The sequence below is a fragment of the Triticum dicoccoides genome, chromosome 7A (assembly GCF_002162155.2).
Source record: "Triticum dicoccoides isolate Atlit2015 ecotype Zavitan chromosome 7A, WEW_v2.0, whole genome shotgun sequence".
Classification (NCBI taxonomy): Eukaryota; Viridiplantae; Streptophyta; class Magnoliopsida; order Poales; family Poaceae; genus Triticum; species Triticum dicoccoides.
This window is the reverse complement of record NC_041392.1, coordinates 384,999,433-385,013,331: the sequence shown is the minus strand read 5'-3', so window position 1 is coordinate 385,013,331 and position 13,899 is coordinate 384,999,433. Positions and strand designations below refer to the sequence as shown.

At 47.9% G+C, this 13,899-nt stretch overlaps 1 protein-coding gene across 3 annotated transcripts in view; it reads right to left on the bottom strand.

Moving 5' to 3' along the window:
* The window catches only part of LOC119329099, a 48,218-nt gene that overhangs the window by 25,291 nt on the left and 9,028 nt on the right, over positions 1-13,899 (bottom strand). For all 3 annotated transcript variants that reach the window (XM_037602097.1, XM_037602094.1, XM_037602095.1), the window contains 7 exons: positions 13,301-13,465; positions 12,822-13,209; positions 12,620-12,738; positions 11,844-11,916; positions 11,555-11,766; positions 11,414-11,458; positions 11,149-11,227 (listed from right to left, as the gene is read on the bottom strand). In XM_037602097.1, the coding sequence (XP_037457994.1) occupies positions 11,149-11,227; positions 11,414-11,458; positions 11,555-11,766; positions 11,844-11,916; positions 12,620-12,738; positions 12,822-13,209; positions 13,301-13,465 (1,081 nt within the window). The remainder of the gene's footprint in view (positions 1-11,148; positions 11,228-11,413; positions 11,459-11,554; positions 11,767-11,843; positions 11,917-12,619; positions 12,739-12,821; positions 13,210-13,300; positions 13,466-13,899) is intronic.

Here is a 13,899-nt window from a genome sequence, read left to right as displayed (position 1 = left end):
AACTCGTGCTTTATCCCTGAATCGATCTCAGTCTCCCCTGTTGGTTCGTGCGCATCTTCTCACACACCAGTCACGCCAGGTAGCCATCCTGATTTGGATCACCCATCTCCTCCTTGGACTGGGCTGCTACTTCCTTTTCCTGTACTAGCGCTCGTGACGAGGAGCTTGTAGTCCCCAGATTGACGTTCCCTCCTCTCCCCAGGACGGCTGCTGATGTCAACTTCAAGCTCCCGGCTGCCGCTGCTGTTCACCAGGAGACTGCCCAGTGCGCCGCTCCCTCTCCCTGCTGCACCTGCTCGCCACTGTTTCCTCTGACCACTGGACCTGCTAGCTGGCACTGGGCCTTTCTCCACCGTTCGCTAAATCTAGCCATAAATAGAAATGAGATGTGAAGACTTCCCAAAGCCCTATAAATATAGGTCCTCACCTCTAGTTTGTAACCCAGACTATGTACCCACTACCTATAATAGAACTTGTTTTTATCTAAGATCTTGGACTAGATCTTGTGCTCTAGGAGTTTTGGATTGAACTCCTGCAGCCATATCGGCCCTATCTCTGACTCTAGAGTGATATCTAGCACAAGACGTTGAAGTTGTTCCTTCCAACACTTGTGTTGAACACATTGTAGCAGCAAAGTGGAGTTGCTCCTCCACAAGCTTGTGCTGCTTCAGGTGGTAACAGAGCCCCGTTGATCCATACTAGTTCTTCATGTTCTCTTTGAGAGCGAGTTGCAGCAAGCAATGGAGCAATTGGAAAAGAGGATGGATGTTGCAGAACAACAGATCAAAGAGTTGTGTGAAGATCTTAATGGGAAATTCGATCAGCTGGTTGAGATGATAAGAAAGGGTGTTTCCCCTGCTGCCAATGAAGGAGATTCATCTAAAGAAGATGTTCAACGACGAAGAAGGGGAGGTAATCTTGGAGCAAGACCACCACAAGAATGTGCAATTCAGCGTACTTCAAGAAGGCCATTTATGTTGAAACTTCTGAAGGTGAAGAATATGATGATGCCCTTGAAGAACCTGATCTCTATGCATATCGGAGAGTACCCAACCCTACATATGCAAGGGATACATACAAGCTGAAAGCTGAGATCCCAACTTTTAATGAAAATATTGATACTGAAGGGTGCCTTGATTGGTTATATGAAGTGGAGACTTTCTTCGAGGTCATGGAGGTTCCGGAAGATCGTAGAGTTCCTTTGGTCGCGTACAAGCTGAAAGGAGGAGCCGGTGCATCGTGGCACCGCGTTCAAGAAGAGCATAGGCTGAGAGGAGAACCTCGTGTGAGAACTTGGCGGCAAATGAAGAGTCTTTTGAAAGGGAGATTTTTGCCTGCTGATTATGATCAGATCCTATTTATCCAATTTCAAAACTGTATTCAAGGGAATAGAACTGTTTCAGATTACCGAAATTGCAGATTAACAAGTTGCGAGGTACATCGATGGTCTCAATGATGCTATTCAAGACCGATTGATGGTGCAACAAATCTGGTCCATTGATCAAGCACATGCTCTAACCTTAAAGGCCGAGAGGTTTGTGAGGACAAGAAAGACAACTAAGACTACATGTCCTCATGTTGAAGGCTCATCTAGGAGTCACACTAATAGAGTGGAAGAAAAGACTGCTCCACCAAAGGCAAAACAGCCCATCCCGAAGCAAACTAGAGGCTTCGGAACGCGTGCGTTTTTGACCATGTTAGCCCCTCGCTCAATGAGCTTCTAGACACGATCAAGGACGAGGCCCGATGTTGGGCAAAGGCCGGAGCTCAAGGGCTCAGGGTCGTTTTGCCATCATCCTGGGATATCCACTGAGCCCCTAACGGCTGTGTAAAACTGCCTCCCAGGAGGATGTAAATTCCCTCTCTTTCCAATGCAATGAAACGCAAAAGCCATTTGCGTTTTCTCGAAAAAAACAAACTAGAGGCAAGGTTAAGGCGAATGAAGGCCCAAAATGCTATAAATGCGGTGAAGAGGGACACATATCCAGCGGTTGCCCATTGAGGAAATTTTTTCGAGAGAACGCAAAAGCTTTGCATTTCTTTGCATTGAAAAGTGAAAAGTTCAGTTACAGACGTCCGCCATCGAGGAAATTTATTAACACAACTATCCATGATGGTGAAGGAAATGAGGAAGAATACGAATCTGAGGATATAGATGGACAGGACGTCTGTCAAGAAGAAGGTGGAGAGGTGGTATGTGTGATTCAGCGTCTCCTATGTTCCACATCACAACCTGATGACACACAACGGAAGAAAATATTTGAGAGCAAATGCACGGTGAATGGCAAGGTATGCAAATTAGTGATTGATAGTTGTAGCTGTGAGAATCTTATCTCCCAGAAGTTGGTGAACCATTTAAAGCTTGAGACTCATGATCATCCAAACCCGTGCACTATTGGGTGAATATGAGGATCACCAAACAATGCAACCTGACACTTTCTTTGGTCAAGCATTATTGCTCAAATGTGTTGTCTGATGTAGTTGATATGGATGCCAGTCATGTCCTTCTAGGAAGACCTTGGAAATTTGATGTGGATACTACACACAAGGGCAAGGAAAATTCTTAGTCTTTCATTTGGAACAAGCGAAAGATCATTATTCTACCAAACAAAACTGATGGTAATATCTCTAATGAAGAGGGTGAATGTATGTTAACTATCTCCCACATCTCTAATGAGTTTATGGAAGACTTGAAGGAGGCAAATGTGTGTGTTGCACTTATTGTAAAAGGAGAAGAGCACCCGGTTGTTGAAATTCCAGCAAAAGTATATGGCTTATTAGCAGAATTTCATAAGATACTTGGAGAGCCGCAAGGCCTGCCACCAGTGAGAGGAATTCAACATGGAATTGACTTAATTCTGGGAGCAAGTCTTCCTAATCTTCCACACTATCGAATGAGCCCAAAAGAGCATGGTAATATTGAACGAGAAAGTGAAGGAATTGCTGCAAAAGGGGCACATTCGAGAAAGTATTAGCCCATGTATTGTACCAGCCCTGCTCACGCCCAAGAAAGATGGATATTGGCGCATGTGTATGGACAGCAGAGCCATTAACAGGATCACCGTAAGGTATAGATTCCCAATTCCCCGTCTGGATGATATGTTGAATCAGCTTAGTGGAGCAAGAGTGTTCACAAAGCTAGATTTAAGAAGCGGATATCATCAAATTCGTATCAAACCCAGGGATGAATGCAAAACAGCCTTCAAGACAAAGAAGGGTTGTTTGAATGGCTGGTCATGCCATTTGGACTCTCAAATGCACCAAGTACCTTTATGCAATTGATGAACCAAGTCCTTTGGCCCTTCTTATCCCACTTTGTTGTGGTTTATTTTGATGACATCTTGATCTATAGCAAGGATGAGGATGAACACTTTGATCACATTCAGAAGGTGCTAGAAGTACTAAAGGAAAATGAGCTCTACTCAACTTGAAGAAATGTAGTACTTATCAGCAAGAATTGTATGCCGTTTTCAGAGCTTTGAAAATTTGGGAACTCTATTTGCTGCCTAAAGAGTTCATTGTTTACAGTGACCATCAATCCTTGAAGCATTTTAGAAATCAAAAGCATGTTGATCGCATGCTAGCAAGATGGGCAACATATCTGGAGAGGTTTAATTATATCATCGTGCATAAATCTGGAACAACTAATGGAGTGGCAGATGATTTGAGTCGGCGTGCATGCCTCTTGATTTCTTTTGAGTTTGAACTTCTAGGCATGGATCAAATAAAGGAGTTGTTTGAGGATGACGAAGACTTTGGCCATGTTTGGGTGAAGCACACAAGGGGCTAGCCGTTAGGTGATGACTATTTGGCGCAAGATGGCTATCTCTTCAAAAAATGATCATTTGTGCATGCCAAGAAGTTCTCTACGTGACAAACTGGTTAGAGAGCTCCATTCAAGTGATATCTTAGTGGCTATGTTGGACGCGACAAGACTATCACTAACATGGAGGTTTGTTACTTTTGGCCACAACTAAAGAGAGATGCTGGAAAGTTTATTCAGCGGTGCCCCATATGTCAAACCTGCAAAGGCTAAGTTCAGAACACAGGGTTACACATGCCTTTGCCTATTCCTGTTGCTCCATGGGAGGATATCTCTATGGACTTCATCTTGGGCTTGCCAAGAACAAGACGAGGGAGTGATGTTGTGTTTGTGGCCGTAGACAGATTCTCTAAGATGGCTCATTTCATCCGATGTCACAAGACAATGGATGCTCATCATGTGGCAAACCTATTCTTTCGAGAAGTGGTCAGACTTCATGGAGTTCCAAGGTCCATCGCCTCAGAACGTGGTAACAAGTTTCTTGCTGCATTTTCGCTCACTTCGTGGAAGCAATTCAACACTAAATAAAAATTTCCAGTACTGCCCATCCACAAACAGATGGACAAACTTAAGTGGTGAACAAATTTTTGGGTAATCTGATCAGTTGCATTTGTGGAGAAAGAAGGGACAATGGGATTTGGCTTTATCTCTTGCAGAGCTGTCCTACAATAAAGCATAGATCCACAGGAAGGAGTCCTTTTTCCATTGTCTGCACTAAAGTTCCAACACATGTGGTGGACCTGGTGAAGCTACCATCAGGGAAAACTCAAAATCAGCATTGTCCTTTGTTGATAATTACACTGAGTTATTTGAAGAGATTCATGGTGTTTTGGAAGCACAAAATCAGAAATATAAACAACTTGCTGACTGTAAAAGAGACCAAAATCATTCCAAGTTGGGGAGGTGATGGTCTACCTCCAAAAAGAGAGGCTGCCTTTAGGTGTTAAAGGGAAGCTTAGGCAGCGAAAGTATGGGCCCTTCTCTATTACGAGGAAGATAAATGATAATGCTTATGTGATAGATCTTCCTAGCAACATGGGTATATCTAACACTTTCAATGTTCATGTTGCCGGCTTGACTCTCTACCACCCAGAACAGTGAGAAGCGCCCTATGAAGATAACTCGAGGTCGAGTTCCAAACAACCAGAGGAGAATGATGAGGAACAATAGATGAGGAAAATAAAAATAAAATCATATATCAAATCTATCTGGCTGCTTCTATGTGGTAGTATATATACTACTTTATCATTTTTAGTATGTTAAATGTACAATCTAAAATACTCCAAAGTGAGATACACGAAAAATTTGCAAGTGAGCCCATAGTCTTTACTATATTTGTGAAATATGTACACATTTGTACGTAAAAAGGAGTATGCAAAAAATATGATGCATAGACGAATTCAGGTATATACTCCTGGGAGTACATACTGCCGCTCCTCATATACCACATAGATGAATTGGTTATACCTCTTTATCGTTTGAATATACTTCATTAACAATTACTCCCTCCGTCCGAAAAAGCTTGTCCCAAGCTTGTCTTTCAAATGGATGTATCTAGCACTAACTTTGTGCTAGATACATCCATTTGAGGGACAAGCTTCTTCAGACGGAGGGAGTACTAGATAGGCCGACCGAGTCGCCTACCCCAGTGTTGGTGCTTGCCACCCCGACAGCTGGCAACAGCCGATTGGCGCCCGCCCACCCTCCTCCTGCAGTCGAGCCCGCAATGACCCGGTCTTGCGCGTCGCCGTGCGCGAAGGGCGACAACCTCCCTGGCGACGGACCCACCACGGCCAATGCTTGTGCGCTTGGGGATCCGGACAGCTTATCCTCTGCCAGTGAGGTCCCGGACTCGCCTCCTGTGGCCGCCGAGGCTGATCCGCTGTCGGGGCAAAGCAATGCTTTGACCTCGTCAGCTCCTGTGGCTGATGAAGTACCTGCTGGTGCCGCTTTGCATGCCGGCCCCGCCACTGAGACGAGTGATGCAGCGCCCTCATCCACCCCTGCGGCCCTGGTGGATCTGCTTGCCACCCCCTCCTCGCCAACCGGGGACGCGGGTCCTGTGATCCCATCCATCGCGCCTTCGCCCCCGCCTGCCACCGCCATCGGGAACGCTGACTTGGGATGCCCCTCCCCCGCGGCCCAGGAGCCCAGAAGTATTCTTCAAAGGCCCGCGCCTCCTGAAGCGCATGCAAACAGGCCCACTCCCCCAAGCCCGTCGACGCTGCAATCCACCCCTGTGTCCCATGCGCCTCTGGTGCGCAGCGCAGGGCGTTTTGCCACACCACCAATCACCCTGCGACGAACCAGACAGCCGGCCTCTGTCAGCTCCTGGACCCTTGGGGAATTCCTCGCCGCGGCAACAAAGCAGACTTGCTCTGCTCTCCCCAACCCTGCGCGCAAACGACGTCGACAACCCCTGAACTTCTCGCCGCGCCGTGGACGATCTGCTACCGCTGCGAAGGCCAAGCCCGGCGTGCCGCCCACCGCTGAGCGCCGTGCGCAGGTTCAGATACTGCGCACCCTTGGCATCATCGGCACCGATCAGGTGATCTCCGCCGAGGCCATGAAGGCATACGATGGGGTCTTCGCTGCGCCCCTTTCTCATGCCGTTTTGACAGCCATTGCCGCGCTCGTTGGTCGCGTGCTACCCGCCGACCCGTCCACAGCGCCTGTCACCACGGTGATCTCAGGCAGCCCGATCGAGGCCTAGCCGCGCCGACGCGTGCCTTTCGTCGACCTCTGCCTAATGGATCACGGCCTCAAAATCATCAACTGGAACGTGCGTGGCCTAAACGCCCGTGCCAGACGCACGGTAGTTCGCTCGCTCGTTGTAACCTCCGGCGCTTCGATCGCTTGCTTCCAAGAGACTAAAATGGAATTCGTCTACTCGTCGACTGTCCTTGAGACGTTGGGATCTGAGTTTGATGAATATGTTTATCTCCCAGCGAGCGGCACCCGTGGCGGGATCCTGCTGGCTTGGAAGAGCCGGGACGTGACGATCACGGACCCGATGTTCACCACCAACACCATCTCCGCCCGGGTTGCGACCTCTGGCAGCTCGAGCGTGCCGTGGTGGCTCTCTATCGTCTATGGCCCCCAGGACAACAACGCCAAGATCGCCTTTCTGCAAGAGATCCGCGACGTCCGCGACGCATGCCCTGGCCCATGGCTCATCTGCGGGGACTTCAATATGATCTACCGCGACGAAGACAAGAACAATGGCAATCTCAATCGGAGAATGATGGGGCGGTTCCAACGCGTCCTCAACGACCTCGCGCTCAAAGAAATTTATCTCAGCGGCCGGCGCTATACGTGGTCCAATGAGCAGAGCCCGCCCACCTTGGTCCATCTTGATCGAGTGTTCTGCTCCACGGACTGGGAAGAGCTGCACGGCGAATGCCATCTGCGTTGCCTAGCCTCAGTCGTCTCGGATCACTCCCCCCTCTTGCTCGACTGTTCGCCTCTCCCATCAGCACACCGACGATTCCACTTCGAGGAGTACTGGACTCGCCTTGCCGGTTTCCCGGAGATCGTGGCGACCTCGTGGCATTCGGTGGACGACGCCAACCCGTTCCGGCGGTTCATGCGGCGCATGCAGGCCACTGCGCGTAAGCTCACCAGCTGGAGCGCGCGCTCCGTTGGCAACGTGCGAGACCAGCTTGCGATCTCTCGTGAGTTGCTGCTCCGCTTCGACGCCGCGCAAGAACAGCGGGCCCTATCGCCGCATGAAGAATGGCTGCGTCGCCAACTCAAGTTATCCTACCTCGGCCTGGCTTCTCTCGAGCGGACGATCGCCCGGCAGCGCGCACGTATTGCATCTCTCAAAGACGGCGACGCGAACACTACGTTGTATCATCGCCAGTGCACATACCGTAAGCAGAAGAACTGGATCCATGGCATCTCTGTCGACGGCACCGTGCTCACTGCTCCTGGCGACATGGCTGCGGCCACCTTCGAGCACTTTGACAGCCGGATTGGGACGGACGTGCAACGTGACTGCACCATTGACCTGTCGCAATTCATTGAGGCCTCAAATCTTGAAGACCTCGACGCGCCATTCAGCGAAGATGAGATTTGGCAAGCCATCAAAAGCTTGCCGTCTCGCAAGGCGCCCGGCCCCGACGGCTTCACCGCGGAGTTCCTCCGCTTCTGCTGGTCGGTCATCAAGTACGACCTCCGATGCGTCTTCGACCAGGTTTACGCGCTGCGTGGAAGAGGGTTTAGCTGCCTTAACCAGGCGCTAATTACGCTCCTCCCCAAGCGCGCCGATGCCAATGGCCTGGGAGATTATAGGCCCATAAGCCTAATTCACATTGTCGCCAAGGTCCTGGCCAAACTGCTTTCGCTACGCCTAGCTCCCAAGCTCAACAACCTTGTCAGCAACGTCCAGAATGCGTTTATCCCTGGGCGAAGTCTTCATGACAACTTCATCCTCGTGCGTCAATCCGTACGGCTTCTGCACCAGCTTGGTGCCCCTCGCGCGCTCCTGAAGCTTGACTTGGCGCGGGCTTTTGACTCCGTCTCGTGGCCCTTCCTGTTCGAGGTACTGCGATGCCATGGCTTTGGCAACCGCTTTCTTGGGTGGATCGCCCTTCTCCTGTCGTCGGCCAGCACGAAGGTTCTCCTCAACGGCAACCCAGGACCCGCGATTTGGCACCGCTGCGGACTGCGCCAAGGTGATCCAGTTTCCCCGCAGCTCTTCGTCCTTGCCGTCGATACGCTGGGCAGGCTCTTTCATCGCGCGGTCGAGCTCCGAGCCATGCAGCAGCTCCACCCGCGCCGCACCATCCCTACCATATCCCTTTACGCCGACGACGTCATTCTCCTATGCCACCCATCGCCGGACGATATCGCGGCGGTGAAGGAGATCCTGGAGCTCTTTGGGCGCGCCTCCGGCCTGCACGTGAACTTCCAGAAGAGCGCTGCAGCCCTCATCCGCTGCGACACCGAGGACGCTGCTCATGTCGTCGCGCTCCTGGGATGTCCCATTGTCGAATTCCCGCTCACTTATTTGGGCATCCCGCTCACGTTGCGTCGCCCCACTGCTGCCCAGCTCCAACCCGTCGTCGACAAGGTTGCTGGGAAGCTGCCCTCCTGGAAGGCTTGGCTAATGAACAAAGCCGGCCGCCTTGCCTTCGTCAAGGCTGTCTTGAGCGCGATCCCCATCCATCAGCTCCTTGTGCTTGCACCGCAGAAGAAGATCATCAAACTTTTGGAGAAGATTGAAAGAGGATTCCTTTGGGCTGGCCGCGTCGAGGCTAATGGAGGCAATTGCCACGTCAACTGGCGGCCTGTCTGCCGGCCTATCCAGTTCGGTGGCCTCGGCGTTCACGATCTCGAGCGCACTGGCCTTGCCCTTCGCATGAGGTGGCAATGGCTCAGCCGAGTCGATGATAGCAGGGCCTGGAACGGCCTTGACCTGCAATTCGCGCCCGAGGAGCGCGCGCTCTTCCTGCCTCCACTACCATGACTATTGGCAATGGCCAACGCGCCCTATTCTGGGAGGACAGATGGATCAACGGGCGCGCAGTCCGCGAGATTGCGCCCCTCCTTTTTGCTCACATCCCCAAACGGCGTCGCAAGTCCAGAACCGTAGCGGACGGCCTTCATGCAAACCAATGGACCACAGACATCCATGGCGCGATTGGCGTCCCGGAGATCGGAGAATACTTGCGCCTCTGGCACATGCTCACCGAAACCGCCCTCACCGACGCTCCAGACTGCATTCGCTGGAAGTGGACCGCGAACGGCGAATACTCCGCCAAGTCCGCATACCTCGCCACTTTTCAGGGATCCACCAGATGCCAGGCTTGGAAACTTACCTGGAAGTGTTGGGCACCACCTCGGGTGCGCTTCTTCCACTGGCTTGCCAACCTCGATCGGTGCTGGACGGCCGACCGCCTCGCGAGACGCAACCTGCCGCACCCACAGCGCTGCCCTCTTTGCGATCAGGCTTCGGAGACGATTCATCATCTTCTCCTGGAGTGCCCTTTCAGCCGTGAGGTGTGGCACGAGATTCTCTCATGGCTGCGCCTCTCTTGCCCGCTGCCCAATAACGATGCCACTCTCCACGACTGGTGGTGCTCTGCACGACAAGACACGCCTAAACCCATGCACAAGGGATTGGCCTCCGCTGCCTTGCTTGTCCCTTGGATGATTTGGAAGCATCGCAACGGATGCGTGTTTGAGGGCGCAACACCGTCGGTTACCTCCCTGACTGCTAGGATTAAGGATGAGGCCGCGCTCTGGGCAAGAGCTGGCGCATTGGGGCTCCGGGCCATCTTGCCACAAACCTGGGATGTCCACTAATGTGCATGTACTCTCCGTGTAAATCTGCCTCCTAGGAGGATTGTACCAAACCCCTTCTTTTCAATGCAATGAAACGCAAAAGTCTTTTGCGTTTTCTCGAAAAAAAAAAAGTTACATTTCAGACCATATATTTTATTTTATTTTATTTACAAGTAAATTGCATTTTTGTACGTAAAAAAATGTATACAGTACATATTGAGGGCTTCGATGATATTTATTCATGAAACTTGTATTGAGGTACATTAGAATAATTAATAAGGTATATTGAGAATGATAAAGAGGTATAATATTTGTTTAAGATGTATATTTGTACGTGGGGGCACATACTTAATAGAGATAAGGTGCATCCATAACAGTATGAAGTGCAATTTTATTCCCTCTACCCTGGTACTTGGTGTTTATTGCTACAAAACAGGTGCAGTGTGAGACAAGTGACAATCTACCAGTAGAGTGCAATTTATACTCTCCAGGGAATCACCATTATAACTTAAAAATGATTTCAATGGTAAAGTAAGTACAAAAGAGCTCATAGAAATCAATTGCTTATGTTTTTTAATGATTTCTCCAAAGGAAACAGAAAATTACCTCAACCTAAGTCTGTACAAGAAACATACCATATACCACATCTAACATATGATTACTGTCCATTGGAAGAAAGCTAACGAAGAGAAGCATATATGTGTAAACTGGATCCATCCTCTCTTTCTCCACTAGATCTTAAAATGCATCTAATGAGACATGTAGTTTATATGCATAAAGGAATCTCATGTACAGACCAGGGCATCTAATTATCTGCACAACAGTTTATTGTAGAAATCTGATAATCGGACTTATAACTTCGAAATCCCAAGGACATTGATATTTAATATAATCAGTAATGTATTTCCAGTAACATCTCAGAACATATAAAAGGAAAAGAACTTCATTAATACTGAAGAACATTGCTTTAGTTGGGGTTTGCAAAACAATGAAAAACATAATAGCAATCCAGAAGTGCATTCTATAACAAACACCTTGTCAATGGAAGCTAGCTCAGTCGCATCAACCAATACTCCACTTTCTTGAAAACTTCGGTCTTTAGGCATATTATTTCTGCCATGTAGCGAGTAAATATATCATATAACATATGGACATTCTACACAATATGTAAAATAAGCATATATCAAGTATTCCCTCCATGTGGAAATAAGCATATATCAGGTATTCTAGAAATAAGTGACCACGTCGCTTATTTCCGAACGGAGGGAGTAGCAGATACGACTGGACATTCCTGCTTACTTTGCTATGTCAAGCTCAGTCATGCAGTCCCTCAACATGGCATGCCTACCAAAATTTGTTGACATGTATTAATGTTAGTTGCAAATCCATATCTGTAACATAAGGTGAGAGAATTGTCGCCAAAACTGAAGGTTGACATACCCCTTAGATAGGAATCGTGCTGCCTTTACATTTAAGGGGTTCTCAAGCCATGAGCTATACTTTATAAAACTAGTCATCCAATAAGTGCAGACATTTAGCACCCTTGATATCAGTTCTCTTTTAGGCATTTCTTCTCTGCCTTCAGTATCAACTATTGGCGTTGGCACATCTTCATAGTAAAATGGAAGCCACTCAAGCTCTTCACAAACAACCTGAAGACAAGAAAGTCATATTAACCATTTGAAAAGCGAATTAGCATCAGAGCTCACTCTGTTGCATGCATACTTACCTCCACATACAACTGATAAGAACTAATCGAGGACAACTGTGGATAATATAGGACGCTCCCACCAATAAGGTACCTGGATGACCATAAGCTGATAAGTTAAACACTTGGAGAGAATGCAAAGCTTGCTTCTCGATGCATCGATAGAAAGAAAGATTTACAATCATACAAGCCTAAAAGTAGACCGAAACAATTGAGCACATAAGACAAGACTAAAACAAAAAAAACATTACACCACCAAACAAATCCCGGCCTAGATGCCATCCACACAAGCAAACACGACGCAAACTCCATGACAGGAAGCGAGATTCCAACTCTGAGGAGACACAAAGTTGGGTCGCTCCCGCTCTGGAGCAGACAGATGGCGCTGCAGACCGCCGGCCTCACACGGCCACCGGCACCACCAGTTTTCAAAGCTGCACCACCGCCGGAACGGAGCTCCATGTACTGCACTCAGGCTACAGCATGTCAACCTCTGCAGCCTACCCGCCACTGTAAAATCATACAAGCCTAAAAGAAGGGGCAGGGAGGGAGGGAGGAGTAGACCGAGGAGCCCCGCCCCGCCACCGGCTGACCGGCGGCAACAAGGAGGGAGGTGCTGGAGAGGCCATTTAGCGGCAGTGGAAGTCGCTAGAGCGGTTCACTTCCTACCTGATTTTGGTCAAGACTACAGCTTATGTAGTACTCCCTCTGTAAAATTCACGTCTATCGCACCTTACAGAGGGAGTAAAACTCAATTTCACTGAGAGAAGATTATCTAAAATTCACATCTATCGCACCTTACAATACTATTGATAGAATCATTTGAATCTGTATGACTTTTGGAAGACAGGTATACTTGTGTACTTCTGCCTAAAGCAATGAAAAAACCAAATATCGCTAGGTCCTTTTCCAAAACCTGCAGCAAGAAATAAACAAATTGGGTTAGATCAAATCAGAGAGGATTTTAAGACTAGAAATGAAATATTGTTGGGTTCCAACCTCAATAGTTTCACTTGTTGTCAGTCTTGACCATATCTTTTCACGATCAAGAGCCCTTAGTAATTGTTTCTGAACCAGATCAATCCAAAATGATATCTCAAGTCCATGATCATTAGCAAACTTAGGAACAGCAGCACGAGGACCAAAATTGCACAAGAATTCTCTCTGAAGACCAATATCTTTCGTCAAGGTATACGCTTTACTTATAGGAACGAATTCAAGAAGCATATCCATGAATCGGCCAATAATATCAGGGACCATGGAGAAAAACTGCTGACAAGAAACTTTTGCTGATCCTAGCTTCGTAATAGCAGCAAGACAGAACAGACCAAGCACAAGCAAAGAAAGGTCACTTTCACTAGTATCCATTGGCTTGCCTTCGCTGCATCTAAGAACATACAAAACAGACATATATGTGAGCCACATATTACGCATTGTACAGTAAACATATTACATGAAAAGAAATTGATAAAACATACATTGCTGTTGCAGAATTAAATCGTCGATCATTTTCAAAAGTGTTCACAAATGTCCTCACCACCAATGGATTTTGATTAGATGAATACCACTGATATAATGAAGGTTCCCTTCTAGCCAATTCATTCTGTATAACACCATCTAGAGAGCTGAGAAGGCGGGATAAACTGCAACCAAATATACATCGGTTACGCGAATTTATTATCGAATCCATTGTCAAATTAACCCTGAGCTAACAAAGCACAAATACAGCCTTCCTAAACAAAATATAAATACAACCTCACATGGTAAACCTTGGCAGTTTATTTCTTCATGAATCATGATAGATCAATTGATGAAGCAACTTTGTTAGGAAGAGTCCAGTCAGTTTAGAGATCGTATTGAGCTTGAATAGATTTACCAGCTTGTTGGTCAATTCTTGTCTACTATATAAAAGGGCCAACCCCTCTCAATAAAGCAAATAAGAATATTGTCATTTAATTTTATCTACTTTTCAGTAATTACGGTTATGTCAGTAGCAGGTCCTTCCACGAGTACTATCTAAAGATAGAAAAGCAGTTTTTGGCTACAAGATATTTAATGCTCACACACATATGAAACA